Source organism: Strigops habroptila, chromosome 5 (assembly GCF_004027225.2).
Source record: "Strigops habroptila isolate Jane chromosome 5, bStrHab1.2.pri, whole genome shotgun sequence".
In the NCBI taxonomy this organism is placed as follows: Eukaryota; Metazoa; Chordata; class Aves; order Psittaciformes; family Psittacidae; genus Strigops; species Strigops habroptila.
The window spans coordinates 42,832,882-42,850,154 of record NC_044281.2 but is presented as its reverse complement, the minus strand read 5'-3'; the positions used below and the strand labels follow the sequence as shown (position 1 = coordinate 42,850,154).

The 17,273-nt window shown below is 40.3% G+C and overlaps 1 protein-coding gene across 3 annotated transcripts in view; it reads left to right on the top strand.

Moving 5' to 3' along the window:
• The window catches only part of GALNT13 (polypeptide N-acetylgalactosaminyltransferase 13), a 153,031-nt gene that overhangs the window by 114,947 nt on the left and 20,811 nt on the right, over positions 1 to 17,273 (top strand). For 2 of the 3 annotated variants that reach the window (XM_030488318.1, XM_030488319.1), the window contains exons 10-11: positions 6,721 to 6,893; positions 10,702 to 10,800. In XM_030488318.1, coding sequence (XP_030344178.1) covers positions 6,721 to 6,893; positions 10,702 to 10,800 — 272 coding nt within the window. The remainder of the gene's footprint in view (positions 1 to 6,720; positions 6,894 to 10,701; positions 10,801 to 17,273) is intronic. The other variant, XM_030488320.1, reaches the window with a different exon arrangement.

Here is a 17,273-nt window from a genome sequence, read left to right as displayed (position 1 = left end):
CTTTTTTTTTTTGAAAAGAGAAAGATGACATTTGTAGATCAACAAACCTTTAAGTACTCCTGTGTAATTAACATACATGAATCAAAACAGATCAAATTCATGTTTTATCTTTTGTGTCATTTATAGCACTGATATTTGCAAAGATCTTTTTATTAAATTTCTAATAAAATGGAGTATAAAGAGTGGGTTGGCAGATCATTGCCAGCCAGCCAGGGCCGCTTTACATTACTTTTTCCTAATGGTATCCCTTGTGGGCCATATTACAGATCTCTAATGATTTAATGTAGCTTTTCAGCTGATATGGAAGAGTGGAAAGAAAACCTTTATTACGTTACATGTAATATAAATGGAATAGGAAAAATAGTACCCTCATGCATAGTGTGCCCAATATTGAAATAGCAGGTAATGCAAAACATGTATTTGAATACCCTGAGGAGAGAGGCTGGCTTTGATTCTATCTATAAAATTTATGAGTTGGGAAACAATCGTGTTTTGAAGGGTCATATGGACGTTCAAAATGAGACTCATTTAAGATGCCAACAAAATAGAGATTGGCTGACCTGCTTGTTTAGTCTTAATGTACTGAATGTCAATAGAAACCCAATGTTTCAATTTGAAAACAGCATCAATGTAATGGTCTTTATGAAGATATTTAGAAATTTCTCCAGCTACAAAAAGACATCATTTTACATGCACACTCTTACAACTTAAATCAGCTCTAGCCTTGTTACAGTCGCAAGAGCATAGGTTTCACTCCTGTTGCTCTTACATGTTAGTAAAAAGGACAAAATTTCCCAGGAATGCTTTTCTTTTTTTTTTTTTTTTTATGTGAGAGAAGAGCTGTAACATAGCAGGCTTTCATGTCTTTCACAGGGAAAACATTTTTACTGTAAAAATTCCATTTTACTATTTAATATTTACTCTTTGGTGCTGGGTGGTCAAAGCTAAAGTCAGAGGTTTCTTTTCAGCTCTGCCTCTCTTAAAAGCTTTCCTAAGATATGGACCAGAGACACATCTTAATGAAGGATTCATTTTATCCATAATAATGTTCCAATTGATACCTGTTTCAGTAAACTTGATATTTTTTTCTTTAGTGTCTGGACAAAATTGGCAATGTAAGATTTAATTATCCTCTGTCTTTCTAAAATATGTGTGTATAAGTATCATACAACACAGGTATGTTTATGGGGTAAAACAACATTTGAAGTCTTAATCTTTTGCCATAGAATAAGCTTTAAAAGTGCAACACAATGTCATGCAGAAATTAATTTGCAGAAATATTGATAATATTGATTCATTTTCTGAAGTGATAATATATTTTTTTATGTTAGAAATTGTAAACATGTTTTCTCCAAGCATATATAGCTGAAGTTTTCCCATGAGAAGCTCAGAATCTTCATTCCATACCATATTTTATATTAGAAATCCGCTACCTATATTCATCTTAAATCACCCTTGAGTGGATACAAGAACTCCTCAGAAAGAGGGGGGAAGGTGGTGGTTTTGGTTGTGGTTTTTTTTTTTTTTTTTAGTTAGCACATTTTTTATTTATTTTACTTATTAATGACTTACACGTCGTTTTTGGCAATATAAATAAGACATGTCAAGGAATTAATGTTTTGAGTAATTAGAAAATACATGTGTTACCAATTAATATGTCTGCTTTTGATACAGATAGAACATGAAAGTCCCTGGATTTTAGAAGCATAGAGCATTAAGTGTTAAATTTCCTGGATTGTTTTGTAGCACTGCAGGACCTGCTCAGCCCTTGTCTGTGAGAGTTGGAGCTTTCCTCTTGCAAATTGCTGGCAGCCACCCTCTGGCTCCTTGGATGCAAGGCAGCACAGTGTGCTGGAGTGAAGCATCCTCCCCGGCACTGATTGAATCATATTAATACAGCAACTAGTATTTTTCAAAAATTGTTGGCAAGTGTTCTCATTGCTTCTCTGTCATGTGTGCCAAACCGGGTGTTGCAAACTCATTTTTAATTTAGCTCTTTGCCATCTTCAATCCTGTGAAACATATATAATTTTGAATACTGCTTTGGTGGTAAAAAAAAGCAAAAATCAAGCTAAACTATCTCCATCTCTGGAGGTTTCCCGTGGCCTTCAACTTGCTTCTTAGATTTCTCATTTAAAGGGGGCACCTTGGATAATGAGCTGGCTTCTGTGCAAAGTGATACGGGCTTCCCCATCCAAAGCTGAACTATGGACAGACGCGCGTAGCCTGGCTCCTCTGGTCACACTGCTCTCCCTTTGAATACACTAGAATATTGCTTCAGTGACACACAGTTTTCTTTTAGGCTTTTCAAGGTAGCAAAAGATAACAAAAGCCTAATTTGGATTAAGTTTTCAAAGTGGTATTCTTGCATTATTCTCAGTTCTACAATTTCTATTCCATTCCAGGCTTTGCTTATTTTTTTTTCCTTTTTTTTTTTTTTTAAATCTTTATCACCATGAATTACTGTCTTGTTCTGCGTAAATGGTACATTTTGCCAATTTTGAAAGTATGCGCTTGTATGCTTATTTGCAGGTCATGCCCGTTAGAAAAAAATGCAGCTGCAATGCAGTGCTGCAACCATTTAATTTGTTCTACTTCGAGCACATCCACTGCTCTGCTAAAACAATCTGCTTCTGATTTTTAATCCATTCTTTTGCACACTACGCTTCCTGTAGCTTCTTATGAGATTTCTTTAATTTTTTTTTCCACCCAAGGACATTTTACTTATCTTTTCGTATTTAAGTGTAAGCAGCCTTATTAGTCATTAATTATTTTTATATTTTCTCTGAGTCCCATCGATTCTTTAGCAAGTAGTGACAATAAATAAGTATGGATTCATAATAGCTTGGGTTTAAGTTGAGCAGAAGGGAATGTAAATGTTTAGTGGAGAACCATACAAATGAGGTCCTTGCTTGAAGACAAAGCAGGAGAGTGCTGGCATCGCTGCATGTAACATGAGTGACTGCTACAAAATGAACCAGCCCAGTTCCTGCAAGATAAGGAATATGTATAATAGAGCTTTGGGAAAGGAGAACCTGTCAGGGGTTTAGCAGGGAGTATTATTAACTTGTGTTAGGAGCCCGCAGAGAGAAAAGGAAAGGACAGCTTGGATTAAAGGGGTTGTGCCAGTGCCTTGGAGACCTTGGGCACAGTGACCATAGTTTCTGCATCTAATGTGTGGTTCCAGGACCTGAAGAGCCTCAAAATAAACCTGCCCCAGTGAGGTGAGTGTGCCACACCCACCAAAGACTACCCATATCTACAGCTATGTTTTATGAAAATGTAAAACTAGAATTTATTTTGCTGGAGTTTGTTTAATCACAGAAAACTCAAGATGAAGTTGAGTCAGTTTGAGTGGAAAAACATTTATTCCTTTTTCTAATCCAGCAATTTCAGGGCTGAACCAAGTGCGAAAATAAAAATCCCTGTAAGAATTGTAAAGCAAAATCGAAACAAGGTGTTTGGTTGATCCACAGGGTATTTTCATTCAGAGACAGCGTTTTTGATTTGGTTCATAACTCGAATATCAAAGTGGGTGCGTGCGGTGGGGGTAGGCTGTGCTATTTGCCATCTCAGAATACAACCGTGTTAATATCCTTTTTCCTCATGTTCAGCTTCATCAGATCCCCACAGTACAAAGCAGTATGAAACAGATATTGCTTTTCTGCTAGCACTTCCAGTGCCTTCCCATGAGGAAGATTAGCTTAATTATAGATAAGGATTGAGTAGCACAAATAATAGCAGTCGTGCACGTCTCTTCTACCAAGAGGCAGTAATTGCAGACTCTTGCCTTTAAAGCTTACCTGAAAAACATTTTTTATTTTTTATTTTTTTTTTAAATAGTCTCTTTTCTGATAGCAAAGATGTTTTCACACAGATTGAATGGATAGCCTTGAAATCAGGCAGGTGTTTCTGGTCTTCCACCACTGGTACGTAGAATCATAGAATCAGCTAGGTTGGAAAAGACCTTTAAGATCATTAAGTCCAACCATTACCCCAGGACTGCCAAGACACCACTAAACCCTATCACTGAGGGCCTCATCTATAGAAGTGACAAATACTCTGCAGCAAAACTCATGTCGCAATCCTGCTCATGCCCTACCGGGTCCAGAGGTTGCACTCGTCATCTGTTTAGTTTGGTCCTTTTGTGGTGAGCATAGACAGACACAAAGCAGTGGAACAGCCATAAGATGCTGTTTCATGGAAACATGGGGGTTAGGCCCCAAGGTGTTTTAGGTAGTAGTTTTAGGTAGTGTAAGTTAAATTAAACAGTGACTGCGTGAGTTGTATTTAGAGAAGAATTGCCATTTGAAAAAGTAACATTAATTAACTACTGTAATTCTGACATTTTGATGCTTTTCTTCCCTTAAACAGAGTCAAATGAAGCTCTGTGATCCATCTCCAGCACAGCAGCTGATAAATTACTTTTGCTTCTTGGGGGGAAAAAAGAAAATATCTTTTTAAGACTTCTATAGAGCCTCCCCAACAGCTTACTGATCATAACAGAAGATATTCTGAGAGCTGCAGAGTGGACGGAGCCTCCTTCCTTACGAAGCCTCTGTCTCTAGAACCCATGTATTCCCCCATGCTGTGAGCTTGCCTTTTCCAATTCTCACATGTCCGCCACAGGCGCTACAGATCTGTTCTGCTTGAGGACAGCACCACAGGGATTTAAGCTGGATTTGATTTCTCTTCACTTTTCCACAATCCCCTAACTTAATACTATTTAATTTCTCTGTACGTGTTATGGCTGAAGGTTTTATCTGAATACTTCCATTTACTGAAGTTTAAGGTGTCATGCTTTCCTAATGCCCAAGTAAGTGCCACTTAATTTTTAGGCACTGACCGAGAACATTCAGTTTGTGAGGAGTTTTTGCTGATCTGGAGCTGATGAAGTATTAGTCACCCCCAGCCACTATGATCAAGCTAAGGTGCTTCCCAGGAGCACCTGCCTTTATTTTAACCTGTAGCAATAATTTGTAGTATATCCTGTATTTTAGTTAATTATCTAGAATTACATCTTATCCTTTAATTATATAATGATACACAAACCTAATTTGTCTAAGGTGTAACTGGTAAATATTTGGAAATATGGGTGAGAGTGGTTAACCAAAATAAGTTTAATTTTTGTTACTAATAGTGAATAGTTTTGCTGTTGCTGTGTGCTGAATTTCTTTAAAAATTGTGCGATAGGGCATCATTTCCTAGCAGAATATGCTGATGTCCTTGGAGCTTCACCTCTATGATAATTTTAAAATAAGATCCCATAAATAATGGAAAGCAGAAGATGATGGAATGCAGCATGATTTTCAGATACAGACCTGCGAGAGTGTCTAAACTGTTTCAGCTGAGTGCTGGCAGTTGCTGTTCCTTTGCTTACCAGTTTCTTTGAATGGTAGCTCTCATCTAAAATTAGGTTAAATTAGGATACAGAGAATATTTGACGTGCTTTTTGGTTTTGGGTTATCTTTCTAAATAACTCAGGTTGGCCAAGCACCTTAAGCCTGGCCTTTATGTTGCTTTCTGTGATCATTGATTCAGTGTCCTATGTCTGGGATGTGCAGCCATGCCTGTGTCCTCGAGCTTGTATTTCCTCTTTCCTGGCTGCATACTTCTAGCATTAACAGTGAAATAAGTTGCTTGACTAGCTATCATGAGTCTTGAAAGCACCATATATTCTTTTAATTTAATTAAGAATGTGCTGTACGGGGAGTGTGGGGTGGGGAGGGGATTTCAAATGATTTCCCCTCTCCTTGCTGATTATTCCATTTGGTTTTCTTTTTTTTCTCTTCATGACTTGTATTTCTGATATGTGGCCCATGCACCACTCCTGATGGCCAGCAGGATGCTGCTGGCTCAGGTTTCTGATGTATAGGCTTGCAGTAGGAACAGCCCCACCAGACACAGTGACAATTTAATTGATGTGATGTGACATCTTCTTCCTCAATGAGAACTGTGCCACCAGTGCCCTGCCTGTGATAGGGATTCTGACTCATCATAGAGGTCGGTCCTGTCCACTGGCTGCTCTCTGCAGAAACCTGCCACCTTGTTTCCCCTTCCCTGCCTTATTACGGGAGACATTAAATTTTATAATAGTGTTGATGATAGCTATGCTGTGAGTTGTGCTGTGGGCTGAGCTCAAGGTCTGTGGGACCTTGTGGGGCACAGGAAGGAAGTAGCAACAGGATTCCTCAGGATGGAGAACGTGTCCTTGCTGGTGAAATCACCCAAGGGCTGTTCTGGATTATAGCAGTAAAATAGCCATGCCTCATCCAAGTTATTTCTTTCAGCAGGGTGCTGGAAAACACCAGCAAGATGCTTTGGAAAAAAATAATTTGTAAAAATATTTATTATTTATTATTTTGGAATATGAAGAAATCAAGGAGTTCAGTGGTCCTGCCTTTCCAGACCGATAAAATAATCTGAAAAGAAATAAATAATATTCTGAGTCTGGAACTAGATGATCTTTAAGATCCCTTCCAACCCAAACCTTTCTATGATTCAATTTGCAAAATTGAAATTGCAAAAATTAATCGTTTAATGCTTGTAAAGATCTATGGTGTGGCAGCTGCATATGCATTCACATACTGCTGCACCATAATTCCAGCAAGTGGATATTGATAAAAAGGAAATCATGACAACGTGAGAAGAATCCATGATGCATGCTCTGCAGCTTTACAAAACCTGTGCTTTGATCATCTATTTTCTTAACAATTCCAGGTGTTGTTAAGGTGGATTACGGTGATGTATCCATCAGAAAAGCACTGAGAGAAAATCTGAAGTGTAAACCTTTCTCGTGGTACTTGGAAAACATCTATCCCGATTCCCAGATTCCACGGCGCTATTACTCCCTTGGGGAGGTACGAACCATTTCCTTTGGTTACACTCGAACAGTAAGTACACACCACAAGGGGAGGAATCACTGAGAGAAGAAGTGGTTTTGGGGAAAGGAGTAAAGTGCTTGTGTGCAATACCTGCGTCTAACTTTACTTTTGAGCAGGTTGCTTCTTCTCTAAATCTTTCATAGGAGGGCATTGCTATTCTGAATGTATACATTCACAATTAAAAATTTATCTTTTAAATTGAGTAGTGTATTGGAAAAGTGAGGTTTGCAACTAATATTTTGAAATAATTAGGTAATATGCAGTAGTTAAAGGAAACTTTCCATCATCACTTATCACTTACATGTAGAGTAGAAAAAGCTTCGGGTGTTTTGCTTTTTTCTTCTAAAAGAAATGTGTTTGCTCATTGATGCTGTGTTTTCCAGCAAGGCTGCCTGGAGCTGAGTATCACAGACATTCCTAATAATCTAATAGTTCTGTACCACCCAAAGCTGGAATCTTTTTCGAATTCAGATAATTCATTATTAAAAATATTCTATTGAGTTGTAACTACGTTGACTTTTAAAAGCTCTTGAATGGCTTGATTTTAAGATTGCCACAGGTAAAAAAGCAGTCAGATGAGAAAATTTTACTTTTTTACATCCAGAAATGTAGTTTACTATTGAAACTTGCAGTTGTAGTGCCAAATAAAAGCCACGGTAGGGTTTCCAGTTTAACTATGACAAGATAAAGTGAAACGTGGTGTTTACAGCAAGGAAGGAACTCATCTAACAAGTGTCAAATAAGGTTTTGTACGATACTGTCAGACTGGAAAATAAAAGTATGAGAAAGAAATAAAATAGTTATTAAAACACCTTAATTTTACCAACATGGCCTCATTGCTATGGAAACAGCAGTTCAGGCAGGATCTAAGAATTAAAACTCACACTTGACTATGGTGGCTGCTGACTACCAGTCGAGCAGTAAAGGGGATTTTTAGAGCTGAAGCTCAGGTAGCATCATCAGCAGTAATGGACAATTTTTAAAACATCAGGAGTGCATTTCTCAGTCATTTTCCTCTCTTTCAGCAGAGATGTAATCTCAGGTGGGACAAACTGCCTGGCTTGTCTGTGCAGTTGGCATCATTAGTGCACAAATGGTCTGTAATGTGCCCAGGGGCTATGTGAGATGTACCATGCATGGGGGTGGCTGGTCAGGAGAGGACTACACTTCTCTGTGGCTCGAAAAATGATGAAGGAGAAAGAAAAGAGAATATGATGCAGCCTGCAGGTGGGAGCGTGGCTTCGCTGGCTGCTAAGAGTCGGGCTCTGTAATAAATCTGAGAAAATTATTCTCTAGTACACTGCAATCTAAATGTAAGGAGCGTTCAACACTGGGCCTCCAAATATATTGTGTGAGTGCATATTTTGTTCTTTTCTAATAGAAACAGTGACAAAAAGTGTGAATCATTTCGACAGATTTGGGATAAACATCCTTACTTATGACCTCCTGCAGGATAGTGCAGGTGTGACTTCAAATTGGATAATGTTCACACGTGGCTCACTTGCACTGCCCAACCTGTTAGAAATAATAGTCAGTGTTGTTTTACATTTTAATTTGGATTTTATTTGGGTGTTGCACAACTAATTGATATATGCCTGTTGCTTTTGTAAATGAAATGCACAATTTGTAAGTGAAATTTCTAAAGTGTGGTGTTATACAGAACTGAAATTCTTAAGTAGTTTATAAAGCACATTCATTGTACACTTAACAGGTTGATCCTGAAGGTTGCCAAGCCTTTATTTGCAGGTAAATTTTCTGTTCAGTTAGAACATAACTTATATACAGAAACTGTACTAGTTTTGAATTTTGTGGATGGATAATATACCTCAGAATGGGAATAAAATGTGCAAAATGTGGTAAATACTGAATGTTCTTTTTTACATTTTAATCGTGTAACATTGAATACAAAGTAGACATGAGACAAGAATTATTTTGTAAACCTGAGACATAATAATCATAGCTGAGTTTTCAAGGCACTTTTTGTTTTATTCGCAGTTTTAATTAATCAAGGGTTTGCCAGAAAATAAAACTGCCTTTCTTGTGGATATACTTGAAACCATTTCTACAAAAAAAGGTTATTTAAGAAAAAACCTTGGGATTATCATTTGAGCTAATTGATCGGATACAGGTTGGTGATCTGCAGTTTCTTTGGTAATCTGCAGAGTGGCACGTGCTGGAGAAAAGGAGAGGAGACAGAGGAGGAAAGTTTGCCCGTGAGCTGGCTCTTCCCTCCTGCTGCCGGTGATGCTGCTGCATGCCAGAAAGCCACATATATGTAGCCACATGTAGGGCTAGGGTACATGTCTCTAAAGAGGGACCATTTGTTTTAAAAGCAGTGGTGGAAACCAGTGGTGTGGTTGTCAGCTGGCACCTGAGGTCTGAACCCTGGGTGGGTGACCAGGCTGCGGACGCTGACAGCCCTTCTCCTGACTTTGGCAGCTCTCGGAGGATTAAGCAATTAAGATCATGAGCCTTCAAGAGGTTACTCACCAGCATAAGGTGGTGCAACTCCTTTCCGTGTGATTAGCAGCCTTAGAGCAGATTAAGAAGCATCCACATGAGCTTTGCTGAGCTGCTCTGCCCCAGTGTCTTTAATCAGATTCCACTCTCATTTTCTTTGCCAAGCCCAATCTGGTGGCATTGGTTTAGTGCTGACAGCCGGGCCTGCCAAGCCTCTGAGGGTGGCACGAAGCATCACAGATGACTGAGAGTTGTACTAAGTGCCACTGAACTCTCTCAAAATACAGGGTTTCCTGGCAGTTTTACCGAAGGAGTGCAGGACCCTGAGATGTGTTTTTGCTTTGCACACATTAGTAAGAAAATCAGCCTGTGCTGTTGAGAGCGAAGAGGAGCCGGGGGAGCTGTGTTTGTACAGCTCCGCTGACAGGTGTATGAGGAGTGTTAAGAAAAATAATATTAAATGCACATGTGGTACAGACTGAATGCACACGCTGTCGTGGAAACTGCGAGGTGGGAGAGCTTCAGGGAGACTGTGGTGTCTCCTGCTTCTCGTCTCCTACGAGGTTGGAATTGGTTGATTGCTTTTATACTCAGTTTTTCTCCTGGATAAACATGTATTCTAAAAATAACATTTAGAGCAGGGATGCTCTGATATTTACCCTGCTCTTCATTGCTTCTTGCTCTGATGGTCTTTTGTTGCAATTGCTTGAGCCAGGCATCACTGGAAGGAACTCATCATCTCGTGCGCTGCATCACAGGCAATGTGCTTGTAGTGCTGCCTTCCTCCCAGCTGCATCGGCGCAACTGGTGTGGAAATGTTTAACCAGAGATGTTCACTAAGTGTGTTTGTCCTTTCCAAGGATGGATAGATTCATTTATTTAAAAACTTCTAAAAAGCATGTAATTAGTCAAAAAGCTGTCCAACAGCCTCTGCTCTGAAAGAGTCAGATGTCTGATGCTGTTCATACTCAGTTTTTCTCTCTCACAGTAGAGTCAGCCCTGCTGGAAGGAAATAAAAGTGTGTGTCGTGGGCAAGCCACTAGTTTTGCGTTGTTTAGAAGTAAAAGCGTATTATGTTTGTTAAAAAAACAATGCAAGGCATCCAATGAGATTTGCCTTGAATGCTGTTCATACTTACACTTAACATGTAATTTAAAATCTCACTCGTATTCTTTGTAACGATTTTCATTTTCTTTTGGGAGTGTGACATATTTACAGATTGCAAGTTAAAATGTATTCATTTAGTCAGATGCATGGATAATGTACTTCCTCTTGCAGCGCCATAATCTTTTCTGCACAAGTATGACATTTACAGGCGTTTTTTTTCAAGGAACATTTAATCTCTTTCTTTCTTCAGATCAGGAATGTTGAAACCAACCAGTGTTTAGACAACATGGGCCGCAAGGAAAATGAAAAAGTGGGCATTTTCAACTGCCACGGCATGGGAGGAAATCAGGTAAGAGAAAAAAAAAAAAAAGAGAGAAAACAGTATTATTTGTGGCAGCATTTCCTCCTGGGGACCTTCTGGTTTTGTCCCCTGATAGAAATGAGAATCCCTCACGAATCATCAGTTAATGCACCTCAAATGTGGGCATGTTGGGTCACTATAAAAAATAATAGCAGCAATTAGCAAACATATTAAGGAAAGTTCGAGAATGTTTGAGATTTTGAACTTAAGAGTTTTAGGAGTACTCAGCCATTTTTTCAAGTAATAGCTGCATATTTTGAGAACATATCAGTGCATATCTGTAGGTCCAGTGAAGTATCCAAGTGAATATATTGAATATATTCCTGCTGTTTAGAGTGCGGAGAAATGCATTTGAAGTTTCAGATACTAACATTAGAAAGTTTGATCATGAATTTTAATCTATTTTATGGCATTGTGGGGGAAAAATCTTTTTTGAGATGAAACGGGTGAGAATCTGTGTGACTTGTGACTGAATTCATGTGTTTCTAAAACGTGTATGTGAAAAATAAACATGTAGTGGATTCATGCAAGCTGAGTTTTTGTCATTAGTGGAAATTCAAATAGTGGGGGCGTGGAGTGTTTCACTGGTGTCTTGCATATGTTTGAAAGGGAGTGAAAAGGTAAATGGCAATCATTTAGCTCATTGTGCTGCTGATGACTGTACCTGCTCTCTGTATAAATAACAGTAAACTTTGCATATTCTACGCCTTGGATTCAAATTAGCAGAACTGATTCATTTGGATTTAGTTGAGTTTTGCAATGTAAACCTGTAGTTAAGGGACTTTTACCCAGGGGGGCTGTAGCGTGCAGCAGCAGGACAGGAAGCCTGCGGCACTGAGCAGTGTGTGGCTGCTGGCCACTCTGCTTTTTGCTTTACGTTCAGAAAACCCTTCTCTTCTTCTTCCCCTTAATTCTGACAGCTTTCTTAAATTAAAGACTCCAGGTCACATCATTCAGCTTCTGACACACCCCAGAGCAGAGGGCTGCTCTTGCCTTCACCCACTGCAATTAAAATCCTTAGAGATCCCTCAGCAGGACCTTATATTTGTGCTGGCACCTCTCTCCAGGAAGGTCTTTTGACCATGTACGTTTTGGGTAATGCTTGATGAGGGTGGCATTTCCTAGTGCCACATCTGCTAAAGAAAGATGAGAAGAGGCAGGACCTTAGACCAAGCTCCCATGTTTCTTCTAGAGGTAAGGTTGTCCATGTTATTTATCCCAAACATTACTATCTTTCTAAATTTGACTTAGGAGATGGAAGTGTTAGCATTTTAATCAGACTGCATATGATCAAGGTTGAAGATTCTCTTTACGCCTTGGGTGTTTGGCATGTTTCCCTTTCTTTCTGCATGTGGTGGGAAAACCCCTCTCTGTCTGTTGAAAGAGAAGGGAAAATCCTAGATTACCATCAGGTCTCCAAACCTCAGTTCCTCCTAAGTACCAGGTTTGAGGTTAGGACCATAAAGATAAAGATAGATGGGTTGTGAGTGTGTATCTGGGCCATTTATCCTTTAGAAACCCTAATTACTGACAAATATAAACATTCTTTCTGAGCTTTCTAAAGCCAGTATATTTCATATCTAAAGAAATTTTGGCTCCAGTTTTCTTTATATATCTCACATCAGCCAGAAACCACAGATGAATCTGTGGTATGCACTTGCAGGGTGAAGAGGCTCTGCTTCTCTGCATTTGCATGAGCAAAGAGCAATATCTGTCATCTGGTGGAGGTCTTGCTAGGAAAACCTGACCAACGTGCAGAACATTATTCATCCTTTAGTGCTCACACACAACTCCCATTAAAAGTTATCTTTATTAAATTCTCTTCTAATGAGAAATTAGAACTGAGCTAAGGCATATAAATGCTGGGGGCGAGGAAATGGGGGGGCTGTGTGGTTACAGAAATAGCTGAGGAACAAAACTACTGTGGAATGAAAACGAAGCAAAAATAATACCTCGCTCATTAGAGTCGAGCACGATGCATGGGCACGATCCGCCTTGAGGCAGAGGCAAATATTTCACAGCTAACAAAGTGCTTTAGAGACCTAAGGATTGTTTTAAAGGACTTAAGGATAATGAGACTGTAAAAATATGAGTTTCTTTTAAGAATTAATAAAAATGAAATACATCAACAGAGTCCCTTCATGTGAAAATAGTTTTCAGAGTATAAAACTGGAGGATTTGCTGCTATGTTGGTATGGGCATTTCAGATTATCCTTACTTGGTTATTAATGATGTTTAAAATAAATACTTTGAATCTCCTAATGCAGTTAAAAGCAATCTTAGAACTGTTTGCTTTGCTTTAGATGGAGGGGGGAAAATGAAAAGCCTGTCCTTGAATCAGCTACGGTGGGGATCTGGCTCTAGGGGCTAGAACACCGGGTTTGCGCATCTCCTGAGATGTGGGCAGCATGTGAACTTGCTTCAAGAATGATGTTTTTCAGGAGGAAAGTACCTGAGGTTGACTCCTGATTAAAGAAAGCAGTGGCTACATCCAAATCATGGGAAAAAAGCTACTATCCAGGCTCAGACAGCGGGGGCTGACCCATCAATCTCATGCCTTTTTTCCCCACAGCTGACTTGAGATTTTGTGGTATTTTAGAGGAAATCTGTTCCTTTTGGTGGCCTGGTAGAGGATGACACAGTCATCTGGTTTTCCTGCCTACGGTCATCCTGAGGGGTATACCTCAGGGGCTTTCATCGCGTTACCATAGGAATGTCATTTGTTACTGTGGTTATTGGGAGTGTCAGGCCTCTGTTCACAGCAGTAATCAAATCCTGTGATCCCACACAGGCAGGAGAGGGATATTATTAAAAAGAAGGGCTGGGGAATTGTATGGGTTCACAATTGCACCACAGGTCAGCAGCCACTCTCCTCCTGGCTGCCCACATAACAGTTTCTGTTTAGCACCTCGTGCCTTTTCTCCTCTTGGGAGCTTCAGTTGACCTAGTGATGAACCTGCTTTTTGTCAGAAAATATATCACCAGGAAAGTTGCAAGGACCCTTTCTTGTGCTGTGCAAAGCCCTGAAAAGGGTCCTGCGGTGCTCCCTGCTCAGCCGGTGTGTCCCACAGTCCTGGTGTCTGTGCTATCACATGCTGCCACCTGCTTCTCCCTTTGGTTGCATCGTGCCCAAGGGAGCAGCCATGGAAAATCTGGAGGGGTAAAAGCATTTTTTTATCAGTGTGTGAGTCAGCTCCATTGTCAGAGTGTGTGCCTTATGTGTCCTCAGCAAGGAAGCTGGTTGATGCAAAGCTAACTGTGAGCCTCAGAGTAACAAAAGCAAGAGCTGAAAAGGGCTGCTTTTCTTTCTGAGATGCTTCATAGAATCACAGAATGTCTGTTTTGGAAGGGACCTTAAAGATCATGCAGTTCCAACCCCCCTGCCACAGGCAGGGACACCTTCCACTAGACGTGGTTGCTCAAAGCCCCATCCAACCTGGCCTTGAGCACTGCCAGGGATGGGGCAGCCACAGGTCCTTGCGACTTTCCTGGTGATATTTTTTCTGACAACCTGGCCTTGAGCACTGCCAGGGATGGGGCAGCCACAGGATGGAGCAGCCACAGGGCAGCGCTGTGCCAGCGCCTCACCACCCTCACAGTGAAGAACTTTTTCCTGACATCTAAATCCAAATGCCCCCCTTTGTCAGTTTAAATCCATTCCCTCTTGTCCTATCCCTTCCTGCCCTTGTAAAATGTCCCTCTACAGCTTTCTTGTTGGCCCATCAGGCACTGGCAGCTGCTCTAAGGTCTGCCTTGAGCCTTCTCTCCAGGCTGAACAAGCCCAGCTTTCTCAGCCTGTCTCAGAGGTGCTCCAGCCCTTGGGGCATCTTTGTGGTTCTCCTCTGGACTTGTTCCAGAAGCCCCATTTCCTTAATTTGGGGACCCCAGAGCGGGTTGCTCTGGATTTATCCTCTGGATAAATACTGTGGTGTTTTTTCTGTACTGATAAGAATGGGAAGGTGTAAGCAATAGTGTGGCTGTGACCATGTGGTGATTCCTCATTATCCTGCATGGCAACAGCAGCCCTGCAGCTCCTGCTCAGTGTCCCAGTGGGCGCTTGGAGTCTGAGCAGAGGGGCTGGTCTGGGAGATTTTTCATAGTTTTACAGCCTGCATTGATTCCCTGAGCACAGAGGGCTGAGCTGGCAAGTGGAAGAAATATGCTTCATGCAAAACCTTCCCCCAGGCAGTGTGGGGCTCTGGTCCTTGATTACCAGCTGCCTAGGCTGTTTTTGTGCTCATGGCAGCTCTGCATGGGAGAAGGATTTTTGGCAGGGACATTGTTTTTCCCATGGGATGGGGAGTGTTTTGTCAAGATTCATTTTAAATGAATGTGCAATTGCATCAGCTGGGATTTTGCTGGGTATGAACTTACCTGAGGCAGCTGGGGCAGGCTGAGATCGGAACGAACGTGTTTTTCTATATGTTTTAGTAAATGTGCAAGGAGAACATGACTCCTTTCTGGCAACGTTTTATACAGAAAGTTCAGACTCAGTACTCACTGACAGCTCAAAAAACCAGCACACACAATAAGGCTTGTTAGAGGGTTGTTTTTTCCCCAGTTAGCTCCAAATAATGGGTCTTTCAGAAACTGTTCTGTTTCATAGTTTCAATTTTTTCATATTCACAGTAAACACATATATCTTCAAATGCCTTTTTGAACAGGAACACTCTCTGTGTAGCAGTATATAGAAAAATAATTTATAAACTCTCACTCCGTAAGAATTTATTGGTATGATGTGATAATTTGCTTACTGCTGGGAATGGGTGGGAATATGGGGCTGTCTGACTCGTGATGTTTCTGTAATAGAAGACTGCCACTAAGTCATCCAAAAGCATTTTATGTACAAAATTGAATAGAACAAAGCCTTCAGTTTAGTGACAGTTAGACATTTATCCATGCAAACGATGCAAGTTCCACAAAGAAAGAGGAATTGCACAGTACTTGCACAGCTGATCCCAACCCAATAATCTCCTTGAAGAGCTCGCTGGGTGAGGAAACACAGCACCCGTTACAGACTGTATGAGTTTAGTGCTGTGATTTTATTAGTTGTAGTATCTTAGGTAAATACTAGGTTTCGTAAGTATTAGGTTTCTAATTATTACTAGGTTTCGTAAGTATTCCAAAACTTAGCCCTTCTTTGCTCTTTCTGCCTGTTTCACCCTTACAACCTCCTGTTTTCCCTGACTTGGCTTTCTCTGCAGCTTTTAATCTCCTAAACAGACCCATTATGAATGAAACTAGTTATTGCTTATATTTTCTTAGTCCATTTTGCTGCTATTGATTCCCCTTGTAGGCTTTACATAATTATTATGGACTAAGGTGATAAACCTTTGGAGTAGGAACTGTCTAATACTCTGGATTTGCTTGGGAGGTAGCACAATGGAGCCCTCAGTGATCTTCAGCGCTGTTATGATAACTGTGATTAATGGGGAACAAAGGAGCCATGCCTGCATGTTAAATAGCAGTATCTTTCATTTGGCAAAGGTAGAAGTAGAATAATGTCTTCTTTTTAGAGTCCATGGAAAAATGGAATTGCTGCTTCTTTACACGGGCAGAAATAGTCACCAGGGAATGCAGGAAGACAAGCACTGGATGTGTAACATTGCGGTAAGGAAGCCTGGGTAGATAAAATGCAGAATCTGAGTGTTTGTGGTACCTGCTAACAAGTGTAATTTGGCACGGCATTGTGAGATCCTGGAAGCAACAACAGCTTTATGTTGCAGATGTGTAGGTAGCCATCATTTATGAAGTGACAGCTATCTGAAAAACTAATTAACCCCTCCCCAAACCAACACAGACCCCCCACCCCCAAAACACCAGCCCAAAACAAAACACACACACAAAGCCCTCCACAATCCCCACCATGGAGCAAAAAAAACCCGGATTTTTTTCATTTTCTGTGCAAAATGCTGAATGCACCTGAAAGCCTTATAGAATAACAGTGATTTTGAGAGGACAGAGGATTCTGTTGGTGGAGCACAAAGGTTTAAGTAGTGAGAAGGTGTGCTTGCTTTCAGCACAAAGGGGTTATGCCAGCCTATTTCCCAGTGCTGTTTTGTGAACATGATAAAACCAAGTTCCTAAGCAACTCTTGGAAACCTTGCTAAACTCCAGTGTTTCCTGCAGATCCCCACTGTTGGTACTGTACATGTTCCCTGTACAGATACTGCCAACCAGGTTTTCTTTTTTTTTCTTTTTCTTTTTTTTTTAATTTTAATTTTTCTTTTTTCCTCTTCCCTTCTCCCTTCTTTTCTCTCTCTTCTCTTTTCTCTTTCTCTTTTCTTTTGTTTTCACTGATATCCCCTTTCTGCCTGTTCCCTCCTTTCCCTTCCATTTTTTTTTCTTATATTTTATTTTTATTAAGTTTACCATTTAGTATCGTTCCAACTACTGACTTCAGTCTGTGATAGCTGGTGGTAATTACAGTGTTCCTCTGGATTGTGGTGAATCACTTTGAA